The 20,470-nt window shown below is 47.4% G+C and overlaps 1 protein-coding gene across 8 annotated transcripts in view; it reads right to left on the reverse strand.

The window, feature by feature from the left end:
• Nucleotides 1-14,707: 14,707 nt before the first annotated feature.
• Nucleotides 14,708-20,470, reverse strand: part of LOC119442008 (pre-mRNA-processing factor 40 homolog B) — a 51,825-nt gene continuing 46,062 nt past the window's right edge. For 4 of the 8 annotated variants that reach the window (XM_037706705.2, XM_049661805.1, XM_037706703.2 and 1 more), the window contains 4 exons: nt 19,601-19,691; nt 18,972-19,024; nt 17,881-18,057; nt 14,708-14,882 (listed from right to left, as the gene is read on the reverse strand). In XM_037706705.2, coding sequence (XP_037562633.1) covers nt 14,796-14,882; nt 17,881-18,057; nt 18,972-19,024; nt 19,601-19,691 — 408 coding nt within the window. In that variant the 3' untranslated portion in view covers nt 14,708-14,795. Of the gene's footprint in view, nt 14,883-17,336; nt 17,370-17,880; nt 18,058-18,971; nt 19,025-19,600; nt 19,692-20,470 lie in introns of all 8 variants that reach the window. The other 4 variants (XM_037706707.2, XM_049661806.1, XM_037706704.2 and 1 more) reach the window with 4 other exon arrangements.

Genomic DNA, 20,470 nt, shown 5'->3' on the forward strand with positions numbered 1-20,470 from the left:
CTTTCGCGTGGGAGATTGAGTGGCAAGATACGCCTTTGGTGCCGAAGCACAGCGCCGCCCCGCCTCCCTCCCTCCCTCCCATACCCCCACAGCCTTTCGGGCGACGGTCGCGTTTGCTTTCCACCGTGCGTTCGCTCTCCGTGATAGCGCGCGGGGGAGTTCGCCCTCCGTGATAGCGCGCGTCCCCCGCGCTCTTTCGCTCTCGCATACGGCGCGCGGAGACGATTTTATCGCCCTTGGAATCTATACGGAACCTCACGGCGACGGCGACGACGACGACGCCGACGGCAGAAATCCGGTTGAAGGGTCCATATAATTGCTATCGCAATAAAAATTGGCTGAGGTTTAACTCTTGTGAACCAAGTTACCACGAGCGAAAGGTCTGTTTGGCTTGGGTTTGCAAAGTCTATGCACACAGTGCAGTAGCTTCGATCTTGGAACGTCTACGACACTGACAAGCTTCTCTATAACGTGCTAATCTGGCCTTCCTTGCTTTGGTGTTTCAGCAGCCAACTTTGCCTTTGCTTGAGATTTTGCAGCCTGCCGTCTAGCTATATCTACTGGATGTTTGGATTCAGCCTGTAGCTTGCGCCGAAGCGCACGCACAGACGGCCCAGCCGGCGCGCCATCCATGGTGAAACTGAGCAACCAAGCGCCGGCGATGCAACCGTTAAACACTCGCCTAGTCACGTGGTATCGCAGCGGCGAGGCTCCGAGTGATCGCAGCTGCGACGCCTCTCCGCAGCGGATCACGTGGCGTGACGTCACACCTGCCACACTTGCGCTCCGGCTGCTCAAGATCATTGCGACGCGATTGCGGCTGCTCAAGGTCATTGCGACCTTGCGAGACATGGCGTAGTAGAGTTTTCGCTCTAATGAATAAATCTTACTGCGAAGTGCACAAAAAATGTACATGTTACACGAGCTCGACGCAGCAGGCGGCTTTCTTATCATTTAACATATTGTTACGGGGGAAAAGAAGTAAGGAATATATGTACAGGGTATTTACAAGAATGGCAGCGGCTGACAAGATAATGATGATGATGATGGCCCTATCATCTTTGGCGCATACCCACTCACGGGGATCAGCCAAGAGTCGGGCAGATTTTATATATGTGCTAAGTATGGATAAATTTAGCAAATGTGTAATTTTTAATTTTGGTAAGTATATTAAAGCGAGTAAATTCTAAGCCAATTCAGTGGATAATAAATATATAAAAATATACATACTAATACAAGAGGCAATAATGTTAGGTTTAACAATGAAATCGGTTTGGTTCAATAATGAATTTCTCTATGGCGATGCATACATTCCTGTGTGAGTGTCCAAGCACAGAAGTTCCGAAATGTTCAATGGCAGGCCGAGCTGTCGCAGTGCAATTTGCAGTGTTCTTTTTCTTAGGGAGGAGAAACGCCGGCAGTCCAGTAAGTAATGGTCGATCGTTTCTAATGCGTTACAGAAATGGCACAAAGGGGAAATCACCAGACCAGATCGGTGAATGTCGAAATTTAGGCGTGGGACTCGGCATCGCAGTCTTGTTAATATCACTTCTGTCTGTCTGGATTTGCAAAAGTTCCTGCTCCAAGGGAATTGTAAGTGGTGCAGTTCAATGGACGATGCTAGATTTGATTTTGCTGTCATAAGGGTTTATCTTCTAAAGCTTGCAGTTGTTATGAAACCCGTCGCTCGAAGAAGGGAAAACCCAGGGCCTGTAATAGAAGCCTTTGCCAGGCTATCTGCCGCTTCATTCATAAATATGCCTTTGTGACCTGGTACCCATACTAATTGCAAACTCCGCAAATGACTTGGAACCAATGAGTGTAAATTTTTTACTATATGCGATTCGCCGGGAGCAGTAAGTGAGGTGCACAAGGATAAAGAGTCTGTTAATATTACCGCGGTTGTTGTGGAAGGCTGTAGCTTACGCAAAGCTAGGACAACAGCTAGGAATTCCGCTAGGAATATTGGAGTGTAGTCGGGGAGCCGAACAGAAAAAGACCAATCTAATGCCGATGAAAAAATTCCAACTCCGGCCTTTTCCTCACTCTGCGAAGCATCTGTTGCTATAATTACGTTTGTGTGGAGCTGGTCCAAGTGATCAGTGGAGTAAGCCGTTAAGAATATGCCAGGGAAGTTGCTTCGCATGGTAGGGGTATATGTTATCATAAGTAATAACCAATGAATTTGGGATGCTGCTTACTGTGATTATATCATTTAAACGTACATTTAACGGACTTAATAACGATTCTGTTTGTTCACCGGTGGCGTGTGAAACCGAGGCCACGAGACTCTAAAAAATAAAGCTGGTTGACTGATAAAGATCGACTGGGATCTTCTTATTGGAGATTCATAGAGCCTGATGAATGTTTGAACGGGGAGTATTTTAAATCTCATTTCTAGGGAAGGAAGTCGTGATTCCTTGTAGAGCACGGCGTTTGCTACAAACTTTGGCAGCCCCAGACGTAAGCGAAGTGCTTCCCTTTCCAGCAAAAGTAGCGGGCGTAGTTTATAAGTAGGGGAGCCAGAGAATAACACACAGCCGAACTCTAGTATTGGTCGGATATACATGCGGTAAATCATTATAAGTGTGTCTCTGCGCATGCCCCATCGATTATTGTTTATCCTTTTCAATATCCCCATTGCACGGGAAGCTGTTGAAGTTATATGTTCAATATGTTGACGCCAGTTAAGATTTCCATCATAAGTAATTCCAAGGTACCTGACTTTTTCCACTTGTGGAATAGTGGAATGGCGGTACAAAAGGGATATCGTAACTGAGTATTGTACCGGAAAGACAAGAACAGCGCTCTTTTTTACATTAAAGTACAAGTGGATACTATCCAGCCAAGCTTCCAACTCGCGTAAGTATCGCTGTAAGTACTCATACAGTGACTGAATGTCATTTGCCGAAGCAAAAAACGCTATATCGCCAGCGTAAACGTACGTGCATACGTTCTGATGACAAGGAATGGAGCCTATAGCAAGATATTAAACAAAAGCGGCGATAACACTGAGCCCTGTGGAACCCCGCGTGTTTGTCTGAATTTTCCTGATGCAATTCCACTTTGCGCACACTAGAACTCCCTGTCCTGCAAGAACTCAGCAGTCCACGTTACGAAGTAATCAGGCAATCTAATTTCCTTCTTCCTTTCTGTTAAAATAGGGTATTCCACACTATCGTATGCTTTTGCAGTGTCTATTGTAACTAGAGATTATAGTTAGCTCGCGTAGTTCAGAGCGTCGTTCTCTTCGAAATCGTCTGAAAACGTCTTCTTCATCGGTCTGTCACATGACCCCCGGCGGCTGAAGCACCGACCCGGTGCTGGTTAGGAGGCGGTCTAATGATACGGCTTAAGACGCGCAACGTGGACTACGTCGAAGCGAAGCTGAGCCACGGAGGGGTCAAGAGGGGCGATTTCGTAGGTGACGTCGGTTACTTGACGCAAGACGCGGTAAGGGCCAGAGTAGCGTGAAAGCAACTTCTCCGAGAGGCCAACGCGTCGCGATGGTGACCAAAGCAGAACCAGGACGCCCGGTCTGTAGTGGGTGTCACGACGGTGGCTGTCATACAAGCGCCGCTGATTTTCCTGCGAGTCCACAAGTCGACGTCGGGCAATGTGGCACGCCTCTTGTGCCTTGAGTATGGCTTCCCGGCAGTACTCTAATGTGGAATTCAGACTATCAGGCAGAAGGGTGTCGAAAGGTAGCGTAGGGTCGCGGCCAAACAAGAGGAAGAATGGAGAGAAGCCTACGGTATCATGGCGAGAAGAATCATAGGCAAAGGTAACGAACGGCAACGCATCGTCCCAGTCACGATGGTCAGCGGAGACATACATGGACAGCATATCAGTGAGGCTTCGGTTGAGACGCTCGGTTAGACAATTCGTTTGTGGATGGTAAGCAGTGGCAAGTCTGTGTTTAATCGCGCACGAGTGCAGAATGTCATTAACAACTTTAGAGAGAAAGTAGTGGCCTCGGTCGATGAGGAGCATGTCGAGAGAGAGAGAATAAACATCTTTATTACGTGAATGTAGCTTTGGAGAGGCATCTTCATTCCAGAATGCCTTGAGCTGCCATGACATGAAGATAGTTCAAATGTAGATGGTAAGGCATATGAGCAAAAAGTGGTGAAATAAAAACAAACACCCGAGTTGGAAAATAGTGCCACAGAGCACGCTTTTATAAATTGTTTATGAATATAGTGAGCAACAGTGGTTAAACAAGGAATGTTGCTGTAGGCAACCGCAGTAGCGTGTTGAATTGGGCTGGTTGGTACATTACTGGACTTGAAGGAAACAGCGCTAAAACCAGGACGGTAACGAACGGAGACAAACACAGCGCCTTGTAAGTTGTTTGTCTCCTCTCGTCTCTCTGGTCCTTTCTGTGGTGGTCACCCAAACCTCTACCATTCTACGTGGGAATGCTCGAAACCACCCGGCTTACATAGAATACCCAACCCCTCCCCATCCCAGTGGGAAGCCGCTCTTTCCAGCACAGCCTTCGACGACCAGCGATGCCTGATCGACCGGGCCAGCCGGATAGCAGCAGCAAATGGGGCCCTGGACTGAGGGCTCCACCCTCTGGGACTTCGTTTTAAAACATAAAATAAAGTTTTCTACTACTACTACTACTACTCTCCTTTCGTCACCGTCCTGGCTTTAGCGCTGTTTTCTTTAAGTTATGAAGGTAACGTTTCAACAAGGGTACTTTTCTTCGTCAGGGCAGCAACTGCAGCATTCCTTAGCAGCATTTATGTACTGGTAGCTAGCTCTCCCCCCCCCTTAATTTAGAAGCAGGAAGAGTAGAATAAGGTGTATGCCCGAACGGCAGCGACCGGGCCTTGCACCATGTTGGTGCACTCCGTATGTATATATATATATATATATATATATATATATATATATATATATATATATATATATATATATATATATATATATAGGGAGAAAAATCACGCGCGTTCTGCCGCAAGTGCGCGTCGAATAAAAGGTGTGATACGCTATTGTGTGTTGCAGCAACCACTCCAAAGTAAAAGAATGTATAAGCTAAATACGAAGTAATGTAAATGCGTTTTTTTTCTTTTTTGCCCTTGCATTTTCCAAGGTGTGCACACGTGTGTGCGATAAAACCAGAAAGCTTTCCGACCAGCGACGACGCGATGTATCTCCGATATCAACATACGCGGATCAACTCGGTGTGACACCTTACAAATACAAGGTTTGTTATCGGCACTATTTAGCGGGTACGTGAACGATCGCTTATTAGATAGACTATGCGTATTTGTCTTGTGCAAGAGGGTCGGATCGCAGTCATGCACATTTTTCACTGCAGTGTGGTTTTCCAAGCGGGGCCATATATATGGGCAGATGTAGCGCCTTGTTTTCGTATAATCGGCGCTAATATCACTTCCAGCTTGCACGGGTCGCTGCATAATCTATCATTTGGAAGACGCGGATTCATTTCATTAGGCCGACCGTCGGAACTCTTTGATGACTGCAACTCCGGCTAAACTCCGTCACAACACATCGGGTATGCGCTGAACGCACCCGCCGTGCAGCGCTCAACAAATGTTTGGGAGTGGTTAACTCAACTGAAAAAAGAAAGAAAAATGTCGCGTAGTCGGAAGGATCTGCACATGTAAGCAGCATTCGTCGACAGCGCTAGCGACATGTGTTGCGACGGAGCTCAGTCGGGGTTAGTCATCGCAGAGTACCGACCGACGGCCTACAACACGAAAACGGAGTAAACTGGAGCCTTGTTGACATGCCGCGTTTCCAAATTAAAGATTATATATGCAGCGACCGGTGCAAGCAAGAAGTGATATTAGCGCCGATTTTGTGTAAACAACGTGCTGTACCTGCGCATATACGGCCCGCTTGGAAAACCAGTGAAAAAGTTGAATGGCCGCGATCCGACACGCTAGCACGGGACAAGTACGCATAATTTAATAACCGAGGGTTCACATACACGCTAAGTAATACCGAGAACACACCCTGGATTTGTTTGGATTCATAGCGAGGTGATCCGCGCATGTGGATACGGTATAGATCCATCGCATCATCGCTGTTCGGAAAGTTCCCTGGTTTTATCGCACACGCGTGCATGTGCACCTTCTGGAGAATACTTTTTTTAAAAATACGCACATTTCTACTACTTCGTCTTTAGCTTATCTTCTTCTATTTTGGAGCGATAGCTGCAACACACGACACCGCATCACACAATTTATTCGACGCGCGCTTGTGGCAATACGCGCGTTTTATTGCGATAGCAATTATATGGACACTCCAAGCGAATTTATGATGTCGCCGTCGCCATGAGGTTCCGTATAAAGTCCAATGGTGATAAAATCGTCACCGCTCGCCGTACGCTGTGCGTGCGAGTGAAACCGTACAAAGGTGAGCCGACAATCGCTGGTTCAATGTAGCGCACGCGAGGGACGAAGGCAGGCCGGAAGCGCGCGGTCTTTCGCGCGCAAGGCATGGGGGCCAAGGCGACGGAGAGGCAGGGGGGGGGGGGGGGGGGGGGGGTATGCAGTAACTCTCATGGAGGAAGGAAAAATATAGGAGGGAGCATACCGCAACGCGATTGTCCCCGACTGTGATGGCCCGGCCAACACGTGATGAAAACGTCAGAGCACGGAGGAAACGTCAGAGCGCGCGGTAGGTTTTAGTACTCCCGGTTGATATTTTTATTTTTCAATACCCATTCGAAACCATTTGGAACTCTTGAAATAAACACAAACAAAAACAAGGAAAGAAAACAAAGTAAGGAGTGAGTGAGTGAGTGAGTGAGTGAGTGAGTGAGTGAGTGAGTGAGTGAGTGAGTGAGTGAGTGAGTGAGTGAGTGAGTGAGTGAGTGAGTGAACTTTATTCGGTCCACAATAGACGCGAGTAAACTCGACGTCACCTGGCTAGGCCCACTCGGGGACCATCAGGTCAAACCTGACGGCCCTCTCGCGGGCCCTCTGGACTGCCAGGATTTGAGAGGTCTGATCCTGGGCCATGGTAACTTTAGTCGGCTGCTGCTCACAGCGCGGCCACGCGGGCCCCGTATCTTGAAAGCGATCTGCTATGTGGGCGAATTGCGCGCCCGCGCGGGCCTCATCTTCAAAGCGATCTGCGACGGGGACAAAGTGCATGCGCCGAGTGCCCGTAGCTTCGTATGCGCTGTGCTTTCGATGTTTAGTTCGCGTTGAAGCGAGCGTCATCATTTCCTCTTGGGTGAAAGGGGGGCCGGCAGAGGCGCAGCCCCACAGGACATGCTCGAAGTTCGCATAACCACCACACAGTAAGGAGAAATCTTTTTCCTTCCTGCATGTGAGCAGCTGCCGACCGAATAAAAACTACCGCTAACCAAACGTCTCGGCAAATCTCGATTCTCCGTAAACTCCACGCAAGAGGTCACGTGTTGGGCCACCACTGCTGGCATGGAGGAAGGAAAAAACTGAGGAGGGGCCCTGACGTCACGCTTTGTGAAGCCAAGTGACCCCGGAAGTCGGCGTTACTCCGCCATCATGTCGGGCCATATTCTCCTCTCTCGCTTACATTCCTCGCCTTCGGCACGCAGCCACGCCGGGCTCCGCGCATCGCGCGGCGTAGTGATCCGACCAAGGGATCCAATAGCGGTGTATTCCATCGCGATACGACCTATGGCAAGTCCGTCTGCAATTCATGAGAACGAACAGGTATGCTGGTCGTGGCTTTATAGGAATCGTTTTGCTTTATTGAATACGTTTCGGGCGGCCACGCACCGCGGAGATGTGATGAGCCATAGCGCGCCGACGAACTATCTAGCAGAGGAGAACGTCATTACACGTTTAAATACACTGACTGCGGCCTGAGGTATATTGTTCTCACGGTAAGTGAAGCTTCACGGAAACAAAGTTCTGCGGTGCCGAACAGTACACGCATATGCGTGCGGCTAGTGGGTTGACTGGGCCTACGTGCGACCATCAGCCGTTTGATGTGCTTACCGGCGTACGTTCTTATGTCGACTCTTGTTCACTCTTGCACCGCATCCGCCAACCTTGACTCCCCTACGCCCCTCGAGCACACGAATAAGATTACTGCAGTAAGTGGGGTTCGTCCCTTTGTTACAGCAGCCGGTTCTTTCCGAAGCTCCACATGGCTGTTTTACGTGCCACAAACAGCGCACGATGTCGTCCGCTGTCAAAAACAGGAACACTGCGCAGCTGTCACTGAAGTGCAATGAGTTTATCGTACATATTCTGAAGCACAGCGGTTCCAGTCTGCGATGACACGTTAGAATGAATCCACCGTAGACGGCAAATATTTTCCCAGGTCGTCCTTCGTCCGTGGCGTGGTACGTGGTGTACGCCGTTGCATGCGCGCTCGTTTCACGCTTTTTACTTATTCCAGTCCCACCTGGGCCCAACAACAGCTGGGAGAGCACGGTCTAGATAACACAGCGGAATAAAACACGGAGGCTAACGCAATCCTTGCAGGCACGACGCCTTTGCCGTGGTACGAAACCTACGGAGAAACACGCGCGAACGCACAGAACCATAACAAAGCCGTCATTGTGGCCCAAGAATATGGCCGTTACAGCGAAAAAATAGCACGTGACTTCCTCCACTTTTTTTTTTCTAGCGCGCGGAGGGTGTAGGGCCTCTCCTCAATTTTTTTCCTTCCGCCATGACTGCTGGCTACACGAAGCGTTCGCTTGCCAAGGCTGGTTGCGTGACGTAATGCTCCCTCCTATATTTTCCTTCCTCCATGGTAACTTAAGTCGGCTGCTGCTCACAGCGCGGCCACGCAGGCGACGTATCTTGAAAGCGATATGCGATGTGGGCGAAGCGCGCCCGCGCGGGCCTCATCTTCAAAGCGATCTGCGACGGGGACAAAGTGCATGCGCCGAGTGCCCGTATAGCTTCGACGTTTAGTTCGCGTTGAAGCGAGACGAGAGCCAGCACGAAGGGCAATTTGCCCGCTGCTGCTGGCGTGCTTTCTCATTCCGGCGTTTTCACGGCGAGTTTCCGGGTCATCGAGCGAGATGTGTTCATGTTTACCTGTGCGCGCGTGACACCTTGCCTGTCTATTTAGCTAGTAAGCAAATGTTCACAGCTTTATAAGGCCCATTAAACTACTATCCTTGCTTCGTATAGCTCTATACTAATTTGCTATCGCAATCGATGCTTCGCCTTTCGGGCGAAACTGCGACTTTTTTCTTAGCTATTGAGTGCACCAACATATAGCGCGCAGCCTGGTCGCCGCTGTTCGTGCATACACCCTGTAAGCTGGTGCGTAGAATAGGGTGAGGGAAGTCAAAGTGTTAAAAAAGGGGGAAAAGAAAAATAAGGTTAGGTACACACCTAACCTTATTTTTCTTAGAAAGGCGACCTTGGTCTAGAGCTGTGAAAAAAATCACAGCCCTTCCACTACTGTGAAGATTGAAGCCAGCGAAGCTGTGACTATGGCGAGTCTGCTATATTGCTATAGTGAATTTATATATTATCATGATTGACTACTGACGGCATGTTCGTCAAAGAGCAAGGACACCGGCGTCTTGTTTTCGCCCGGCGCGATGGCCAAGTAGTGCGCTTGCTGCGCCAAGTTCGCCCCATCATCATAGACCAGCGTATGAGCCACAGCATTCATAGTCGCGGCACACTGCACAGCATCGTCAGGATCCTGAAGTCAGGACCCTGGAAGATGTGGTTAAACGACCGTCCGTCCCATAGCAAGTCCAAAGGGCAACTGCTGATAACAGCGCTAGCGTGATCTCTACGTCACGAGACAAAGGGGCACATCTATTGGTGGGTACGTACTGCCGCCGAGCATCGCGACGCTTGTGAATGAGGCATCGGCGGTGACGAGGGGTATCACAATGAACCATCCATCATCCATTTTGACAACTGTACAGCTGGCGGGAAACTGCCATGCACATGGAGGCGAGATTTTTTATCTACTTCCGGTATATCTACTTCCGTTGCCCCATCTCCTGGAACCTAAACTATAAGAGCTTCGCTGCAAAAAATCACCGCCCCTTCCACTCCGTGAAGATGGTCGAACAGCGAAGATGTGCATTCGCGGCCGCTTGGCTCCATCGTGCGAAGAGCGCGCGGCGCAAACACCTTAAACTGCTTATACTCCCGAGGAAGAAGCCGCGCGACGTGAGTGCCAGCGAGAGCTTGCTCACGTCGTCAGGAACGCGCTAGGAACGCCGTTGCCCGTGGACGCCGACTTTTATACCCCTCGCCTCTCCTCCTCCTCCCCGGCGCGTGCTGCGATTGGTCGGCTCCTCTCCTCCCGGCAAGCGGGTCACGTGACCTCTCCGGCTCTGCTCCTGTGTGACGGCGGCCGTCATCGCCGGCGCACGCTCGACTAAGAACAGCTCCGCTGTTAATAGGGTTGTGTGTGTAGTTGTGTGATACAGAGGAACTGGTAGAGCGTGGCGTAGTGCCGTTGGAAGCGTACTGCGCGGTTTTAATAAACGTATTTGTCGGGGAGAGCGAGGACTTCTTCGAACAGTGCGCGGGAGTACACAAGCAGACGCGGCAGCTTCAACAGCGCTGTTCCCTGCTGCAGGCGGCGCGAACGAAGCGATATGTTTCGCTCTGCTGGCATCGTATTCCGGCGCCGCCCACCTGCTCGATTTCGTTTTGGTTTTAAGTTGCCGTCTTAAAACATTTTACTACGCAACACGAAAACAAAGTGCAGTCTCGGGTCGTTCAGGGCCCACCAGTTTGACGCACGTCGGCATCTCGTGCCGCAACGATTCTCGCCGAGTGGGCACGTCAAACATTCGCGCCCAAATGCCCCGACCGAAGGAGCTGCTGACCCAGGCTGAATTCGAGGAGCACAACCGTAAGCTTGCGTAAGCCGTAAAAAAATTGCACTGGAGCTTTCACTGGAGGCGCAATGCTAAAGAGACAGCGGAACTGGTGGGCACCTATAGCTAGTTCTGGCTTTGGGCTAGGCTAATTAAGCACTACCAAGTCATCCCCAGCATCTTCAGAAATTTATTGATCGATTATTAATCAGGTATTGATTGGCTATCGCGAGGTATTGGCCACGTATTTGGGCTAGGCTATGCACTATCAAGTCATCCCCAGCATTTTCAGGATATTATTGAGCGATTATCGATTAGTTATTAATTGGCTATCGATTTGCTATCGCAAGATATTGGCTACGTATTTGGGCTAGGCTAAGCACTACCACGTCATCTCCAGCATTTTCCGGAATTTATTGATTATTGATAGATTTTCGATTAGCTATTGAGTGGCTATCGATGACTGTCTAAGCTTAAGTAGTCCCAACTATGCTTACCTAGACCATAGTCCCTAGACTTAGCCAGACTCAGCTTCTCTAGTTCACAGGGGTATGTGCCATTGCGCTTAGACCCTTTCTGCACTAACGCCAGGATCGGCCCACATTTTTTGTAGACGACTAACGGACTAACGGCCGGCTTAACAGCTCCGCTGTTAAAACGACAACTCGGGCCCCATCAGCTCGACGCGCGTCGGCAACTCGTGCCGCAACGATCCTCGCCGAGTGGGCGCATCAACCCTTCACGCCAAAATGCCGCGACCGAAGCAGCTGCTAGCCCAGGCCGAATTCGAGGAGCACAACCGTAAGGTTGCGTAAGCCGTAAGCACTCGGGCCTCATCAACTCGACGCACTTCGTCAACTCGGGTCGCAACGATTCTCGCCGAGTGGGCGCATCAACCATTCACGCCAAAATGCCGCGACCAAAGGAGTTGCTGACCCAGGCCGAATTCGAGGAGCACAAACGTAGGCTTGCCGAAGCCGTCAAAACAACTCGGGCGACTTGGACCCCATCAGCTCGACGCGCGTCGGCATCTCGGGCCGCAACGATTTTCGGCAAGTGGACATGTAAAACATTCGCGCCCAAATGGCCCGCCCGAAGGAGCTGCTGACCCAGGCCGAATTCGAGGAGCACAAACGTTAGCTTGCCGAAGCCGCAAGAACTCTCGTCTCGGGCTGCTCGGGGTCCACCTGCTCGGCAATCGTCGTCTCGTGCGGCAACCATTCGCCCAACGCCTCGCATTACGCAATGTGGACTACACTTTAGCCTGCCATTTTTTTTTGTGACTTCGGGTCATGCGTTTTCCCGGTTCATTCGTTTTCCTCGCATCTTTTTTTTTTTTTTTGAAACGTATGAACGAGGTTCTTTATTTGTGCCATGGATTCAAGAGCTCCCTTTAAAATATTTATACCTGTTCGTTGCGGTGTATTAAATTTATGGATGAGATATGCCTATATTTTCTGTCTCTGGGAGAATTGACTGTGGAACTAATTACATGGCCAGACATAGCAGCATACCAAACAACCGCATGAACTGGAGCGAGTGCCAAAATGTCGCAATGTTCTGCTCCCATGCGACTGTATAATTCTGCACCATGACTAGAGACCGGTACTCTAGGCAATATGCATGTTTTCCTTACATCCTTTATGGTACCTGTTTAACACTTAAGCCCATTTTAGTGGCACCTTTATCATGCTTATTTCGATGTTAGTACCTATATTAGGATTTTCAGGGTCTAATGGGCCTTTTTTCGTGTTTTGTTCTAGCCTCATCTTTATAATGTTACAACCAACTGGGGAACTTGGCTGAAGGCAGCCGATCATTACTACACACACTTTGCCAATGTAAAGGCTGTCAGTATTGCAGCTGACTAGAGCATCGCTGTAAGAATGACTCAAACTGCTCTATGCAACGATACATTATATGGTGACTAAATGTACTTGTGCAATCACTTAACGTTTTCGGACATCATCATCCAGAAACTTGAACACTTGGAAACAACTCTGACCCAGAATGTGGGGCTTATTTAGGACATTCAGGGAAGGTTACCACTATCACCAACAGACCTGCTGCTGATAGTTAAAGCTTCTATCTGTTTAGGACAAAAATCCAGGGTTTTCAGTACCGAAATAACTGTCTGATAGGCGAACATTCTGCAATTCCAGAGGGCATCATTGAACGTTCCGAAGTACACGTATGTTCCACTAACTATGGTGGATGTAGAATGTCCTTATCTCCATATAAATAGTGAAAAAAGGCACATGAAACCTGAAAATTTTGGGATGCATGGTGCTTGTTTACCACTGCTTTCCCAACTTTTCTCCTGGAATCTAGTCACACTAGATTTCAGATAAATCTGCTAACCTAGAAACCTGCCTCATTCCATTTCGATGAGAAAATGAAATAATGCTCACAAAACAGGGGTTTAGTGGGCTGTGTTCCTTAGAAAATCCTAATTTATCCTCAGATACACAGCAGGCGTTCTTATTGAGCCTATATATGCCTGAATGAGAGTAATTGGTGCCTTTACATACCTTAAATGACAGCTTTAGTACCTGTTATAGGCGCCTAGGACAACAATTTTTAGTGCCTAGACATCCTGTCTCTACTCACGACACATGCACCTTTTGGAAAATGAAACTGCTGCATAGGAAAGCTATTATAGTAAATTATTTAGGGCATTCCGAGACTTGCAAGTATATTTTAGAGCGAACGCTCTACCACGCCATGTCTCGCAAGGTCACTCATCATGTCGCAATGACCTTGAGCCGCCAGAGCGCAAGTGTGGCAGGTGTGACATCACACCACGTGATCCCCTGCGGAGAGGCATTGCAGCTGCGCTCGCTCGCAGCCTCGCCACTGCAGTACCATGAGACTAGGCGAGGGTTTAACGGCTGCTTCGCTGGCGCTCCGTTGCTCAGTCTCACCATGGATGGCGAACTGGCTGGACTGTCTGTGCGTGCGCTTCAGCACAAGCGACCGGCTGAATCCAAACATCCAGTAGATATAGCTAGATGGCAGGCTGCAAAATCTCAAGCAAAGGCAAAGTTGGTTGCTGAAACATCGAAGCAAAGGAAGGCCCAGATTATCACATTATAGAGAAGCTTACCAAGCGCAGAAGCGTGCCAAAATCAAAGCTACTGCAGCCGCCACCGTCGTTCAGCAACACGAACAAGAGTCTTTGCAAAACCAAGCCAAACAGACCTTTCGCTCGTGATAACTAGGTTTACAAGAGTTATACCTCAGCCAAGTTTTTTTTTCTAAAGTACTGACATCCAAGACCTTCATTTGGTGCAAAAAATGAAGTCAGAAATGTCATGCCAGTTCTCCTTTAAGAAGACACAGCAGAGCTCTATTAGCTTTCTGCACACAGGTGTCCTGTGGCCCAACATCTTTTCTTCCACAAATGATCGACCACTCCGACCTATTTGCACGAAGGAAGCAGCACGGACGAAGGTTCTCCCTTTGTCGCATGAAGGGTGGTCGCATGTTCAATGGTCTGTTCACAATTGCAAGATCTGAACGCAGCACCGTTGGTGATTCTGATAATTCATTAATAACTGTTGTTGAAGGCAGCCACTCAGTCACAACATACAAAGTAAAGTTACTTCACAACAGTGTCATCTGGTTGGTATGTGCAAGTATTATTGAGAAAGAGCCTCAACACAATCACTGACGATCACTGCTAGATGACAGTAATGCATCTATACAAAATAAAAATACAGCCGAACCTCAATATAATTAACACAAGTGCAACAAATTACCAGATATAATTAAGTATAATATAAAATGGTTCTCAATAGCATCAAGCATGCCACAAAATTATTTCCGTATCAGATGCGACTTTTTATGAGGTTCGACTGTACCTTTTACGATGAGCAACAAGCACTGCAACACTTCAATGACAAACACAAGAAGTGTAGGAAAAACAGCCATGGTGCTCACAGTAGCCAGGCACCTGCTGGCTGCCGTGGCACCAAGGACGCCTTTATTTTGTGATAGGTCATCAATTATGCTGTGCCAGCTGCTTGAGTAACTGCCTGCGCCGCTTTTCCAATTCCTCTTCACTGACATCACTGTCTGAGGTCCACTGCTGTGCAAAAACGGTTCAGTCTGAGTACAAATTCACAAGGTACAGCTGCCCGTGACACCATGGACACAATATGAGAGACAAACAGTCACATTCAACAAACATTCTTTGCATAAAGTAAGAAGGATTTGCCCTCTGCAATAAATTTCCTCATCACTATCTTAAGCCAAATTAACTCTGTAATGCAAGGCATGGGCTTCTCCCAACATATTCCAATAATCTGTGCTTCAGACCAACTATGCCTACAATATATACCTATGAATTTCAGCAGTTTTATCACTCAACCAGATTATCTGCCACCCCCAGCAGTGTTTCCCACTGATATCCGTCTTGCAGCTCTATTTACAATAAACAGCAGTTATCTTACACCCGCACGCAAAGACGGCCTGCGCACATAGTCTTTGTTTGAATTTCACCTAGATTGGCAAATCAAATTTGTTTTCCAATCTATGGTGCTATTTATCCTTCAGGGTTTCGGATATCTTCATTTTCATGATTCATTGTAATGGCTTCCATAGAGAACATCATATGGCATTATGAGAAACCACTGGAACACACCCAGTAGAAGTCAGAACTGGGCAGTCAGAACTGGGCAGAACTGCATGTTTCCAGCAAGGTGGAAGAAGTATCCTTAAAGGGAACAATAGTCATCCACCCGAATGTACCACGAAGCTACAAAGGAAACCCATACGAGTTTCTAAGAAAGAGTGCATCGCAGTTGAGGAAAAATTCGTGCTGGTCCTTCATGTTACATTCGGGTGGATGACAATTGTTCCCTTTCGTTATAAAATACTTGTTAAACAAACAACAAGAACAGCAGGAGATGCAAGAAAATAAACAGACTGGACAGTGCTCGTCCTGTCTTGCATTTTCTGTTGTTCTCTTTTTTTTTTTATCATAGCAAATATCCCACAGAGGTATTTACTGCCGAGCTGATGAAAATATCTTGGCCACTGTGCATTTCGCACTATCAGACTGGAAGTACAGCAAGTTGGGCAGGTTGTTTTCTGTTCATCATGAATGTAGAGAGCCAGAAAAAGAATGAGAGAAAGGTGAGTGCTTGGAGCATTTGTCCATCTTATCCCGAACAGGAAATTGTTATCCTGCTCAGGGTACACCATTAGCAAAACACAAAGAATTTACGAAAAAGAAAAATCAGCATCAAGTAGGCCTATCAATCCAGAATAACAAGTTAGATGTGTCACATAATTTCGCCAGATTACATATACTGTATTTACTCGATTGTAATGTGAGGGGTGACTTTTCATTGTGTCCATCAAGAAAAAATTAAAACTGCGAAAGTAATGTGATGGGTGACTTTTTGTTGCGTGCAGCAAAAAAAAAAAAAGATGAAGAAAACCGCTAAAGTAACACGAGACCACCGCATCAATTGAGATAGCAAATTAGTAGAGAGCTATACGGAGTAAGTACAGTAGTTTTATCGGCTGTACAAACTCGGACATATTCGCTTACTAACTGAATTAATAAGCATGGTGTCAGCGCACACAAGCAAACACTTGACGATCCCACTCGACTGACCGCAGACAACCGCTGTCAAAACGCTGTCGTGAGCAAGCGCAGCAGTAGCAGCGAGCAAAAGTTAGTGCGGTCTATCGCTTCAACAGAAACTAAGCGGTGAAAGCACAGAGCGTACAAAGGTAAGAGCTGTGTGGAGATCGCTTTCAAGATACGGTGCGCGCTGACAGCCTGCAGCCGCACAATGTACAAGGGTACAAGTACGCAGTTGGTGGCAGAGTAGAAGCCGCGCCCCCTCCCTATCGCGCTGCCTTCCGGCTTTCCTCCTTTGGTGTGGGAGATTAAGTTGCCAGTTCCCTTTGCGCCTGGTCGCAAGATACGCATTTGGTGCCGCAGCTAAACGTCACCTCCGCTCCCTCCCTCCCATCCTCCACAGGCTTTTCCGCGCTTGCTCTCCGCCATGCGTTTGCTCTCCGTGAAAGCGCGCATTCCTCGCGCGCTTTCACTAGCACATTTCACTCATTCATTAGAATTGGGTGCATCATTGCACTTTTTAGACAACTTGAACTTCGGTATTAGAATGTAACGCGAGGATCGACTTCAAGTAGCAAAAATCAGGAAAAAAACTCGGGTTACGATCGAGTAAATACGGTACTCATGTGTGTGTGCCTTGGTAATTAATTACCCTTACAGTTGCAAGCGCCCCATCATCCGTCCTTCCACCATCTCATCCACATCTGTCGGCATGTTAGTAATTATCATGCACATCTGTAGTTTTTGACATTTTGTGAACATTTACTGTACTCAAAGATCGAAATTCAAAAAGCAGAGTGCATGGTTTTTGTGCAGACTAGTGAAAAGCAAAGGGCACAAAAATGTATGACCAACTATGATGTGTCGCGAACACCACTCGTGACGCATCACAGTTAGTCATACAACTTTGTGCAGAACAACAGAATGCTTAACTGATAGAAGACACACCTGTCTATGCTTGCTTGTTCAAGTGTATTTGATCTGCAAGTAATTCCACGCATTGTAAGAAGCGCCGTGAAGAAGAAGAAAACACACAAATCACCACAGCTACCATCACCACCAGCAGCTCCAGCTCAGCCTACAGCACCAGCACCAGCCGCAGCAACAGTGGGTGGCTGCAACTGGCACAGCAGGAGTGCATATGCTGTGCAAACTAGTTTTTGCTGCCACAGCACTTTTTGGCGCAATTAACCTTTGTTGGCAAAGCACACTCCTTGTTTGCAGCGCTTTGTCAATTGTGCACCACCACCACTGCTAGCAGTGAGAAGCTTTCTTGCCAGCCAGTGAACATTCGTAAAAGCTACCCCTCACATTATGCAGTTAGAGGGCGCCACTTCAGACTGTTACGGTAGGTTAGATTCGTCAAATAGCTGAACCAGTCAAAGAGCAAGAATTGAAGACAAGATCAAATGCTTACCATTAGCTACCCTTGAAGCAAAAGAGAGTCAAGGTTAAAGAGAGAATCACCCAATCACCTGACCTTCTCACTCACTTTTTGGTCCAACTCGCCTTCCTCACGTGCACTCCCGCTGCGCCGATTGCGGCCGCCCGCTGTCGCCGCGGCTGGTGCAGGTGCTGTAGGCTGAGCTGGGGCCGCAGGTGGTGGTGGCTGTGGCGATTTGCGTGTTTTCTTTTTCTCACGGCGCTCAGATTCTGAATCAGACGAGGCCTGCATATGCATAACATGTCGAAGGTACAGCGCCATGCGTTGATGACACCAGGCAAGAGGAGGAGGTACAACTCAAAGGCAAGCTATTTATTGAGTTACCTTTTAATGCCAACAAACTTACCAAACAATAAGGCGACCATAATGACTAGAATGATCCGCAACTGTCACATCTAATTCCACTGCTTATGTGCATTCACTATTAAAAGGCGTCATTGTACAATTTCGTTAATTTGACAGTCGTACAATTTCGTTAATTTGACGTTAATTTCACCATAGAAAGCATACAAATGTTCACGGTGCAGCAGCTTCTCATTGTTACAACCGATATATTGTTAAAACCGGTATCATTATAAGTGGGTTCAACTGTATGTACAAATAGAAAAAAAAAGGAAGCTTAATTAAGCACTCTGATTTTTGCTACTGGAGAGAAATAATTACTACACAAGGGTCAGGTCTTATGCACAAGGTAAGCACAGAAATGAATACTGGGGTATTCAAAGTACCTCCCTTATAAAAAGATAGGGGCATGTCAGAAAATGTATAGCAGAGCTATGCTAACAGAGTAGCACTAAATATTTCCTGTGCTATACACAGGACATAGTATTCAGGCATTGCTTTTGCCTTACTAAACTGCATAGGATAGAAGCATAGAAAGCATCCAGTGACAGAACAGCTTGAAACAAGGTGATTACTGCTTTTGAAACTGTTTCTAATAGAGCAACTTACAAGACAGGAGAAGAGGTCAAGATGGAAGCCTGCGTACTTAAGTGCCATGTGTAAGTTGAGGAACAAGGACTGCATATTATTTATGTTCTGTTCATTTTGATTATCTTCTGCACCTTGTCACACAACTGAAGCTCTGAGGACAAGGCTCGTAAAAATGTCAAGAGCTCAAATCAAGAGACCACACTTACACTGCTTCGCCTCTTCTTCTTTCGATCCCGCTTTCTACGTTTTGCTGAATAGTCTGCAAAAAGCAAGAGGTCAGTCCCATCTGCACAACCAACACACATTTACGTAGAGCACCAAGATGTGGCACTGCCTCAGGTGCAAGAGCTTGTATCAGCAATCAACAGACAGCTCACATTTATCTGTGAAACTACGCTGAGACTACAATGCAAGTATTTGTCCGAGCGACGCCTTAGACCAGAGCTGTTGGTCAAATTGACAAGGTCAACACAGACTGAAAAACAAAGTCTCGCTCTTTGTTGTTGTATTTATTCATTGTGATGTTCGATTCAAATAAAACAGGCATACTGTACATAATTATATTACAGGGAAACAAACCTTTTACCATACTGAAGACTCACGACTTTAAAGCCACAGTACCAATTTCAATGACAATATAAGGGTAAGGCATTGGCATTCCAGTAAAGGCATGTTTAACAATAAAATCTAGGGGGAAAATGGTTGCAGCAAGGCTGCCAAGGAAACGTGCTAATTATAATCAAGTTTTCTAAGGCACAGCTTTTTGCTAGAATACTGCTTCAGGAACAGGCCTAGAGATGGGGAAAAGAGGTCAAAGAAGAATGCAGGCACTTACCACTGTCTGAGTCGGATTCATCTGACTCGCTGCGAGACCGTTTCTTTTTTCGACTGCTCCTGTGTCTAGAGGAGCTGTCCGAGTCACTTTCCTGAAGTGAAAAAGAAGTGTGTTAGAGCTTTGTCACTGCCATGCAATGGCATTAATTCTTTTTCCTTACATTGGAATAACCCCGCTTATCACTTAATATACAGGATAGACCTCTCTTACAATAAAAACTTATTCAGTATTTATGTAAGAAAATAACTTGAAGGCCAAGTGCAACAATATACAGTAAAATGCAGTTCGTTACAACGAACCCCACATTTACAAACTTTTCAGATTTACATACTTTTCAGAAATACCCCTACTGACTTCTTATAGTTTCAATGTAAAAATATTTCAGTACTACGAACTTCAGAATACCGAACTTTTCAGAGTAACAATGGTTATTCAGTTTCCGTGTCATGTTAACAACGCCTCAGTACTACGAACTCATATTCCAAAATCTGGGATTCTTAGATTTCCGTGTATCCAGTCACGGCAGCCGAAACAGGAGGCTAGCAGACGACAAGGCACAGAAAGCGGACGCCGCGGCGCACGGGTCCGGAAGACCTGAGACAGCGCCTGAGGAAAAAACTACGCTGGCACGCAGCATCGGCGCGTCGAAAGCCGGGCAGCCACTTATCGAAAGGCCAATCGCCCACGATAAGCACTCCACGAGTTCCGAAAAAGACTCGAAAGCAGCACGACAATCACGCGAATTGGTGATAGCGGCATGTCACAAGGGAAGCAGCTGTCGCCCGCGCGCGCATACAGGTTCTTTCGCGCAAGCCTTTTCCGTACCACCCAACCCTCAGATGACACACCGACACGCGTTGCAATAGATCC

Source organism: Dermacentor silvarum, chromosome 2, assembly GCF_013339745.2.
Source record: "Dermacentor silvarum isolate Dsil-2018 chromosome 2, BIME_Dsil_1.4, whole genome shotgun sequence".
Lineage (NCBI taxonomy): Eukaryota > Metazoa > Arthropoda > Arachnida > Ixodida > Ixodidae > Dermacentor > Dermacentor silvarum.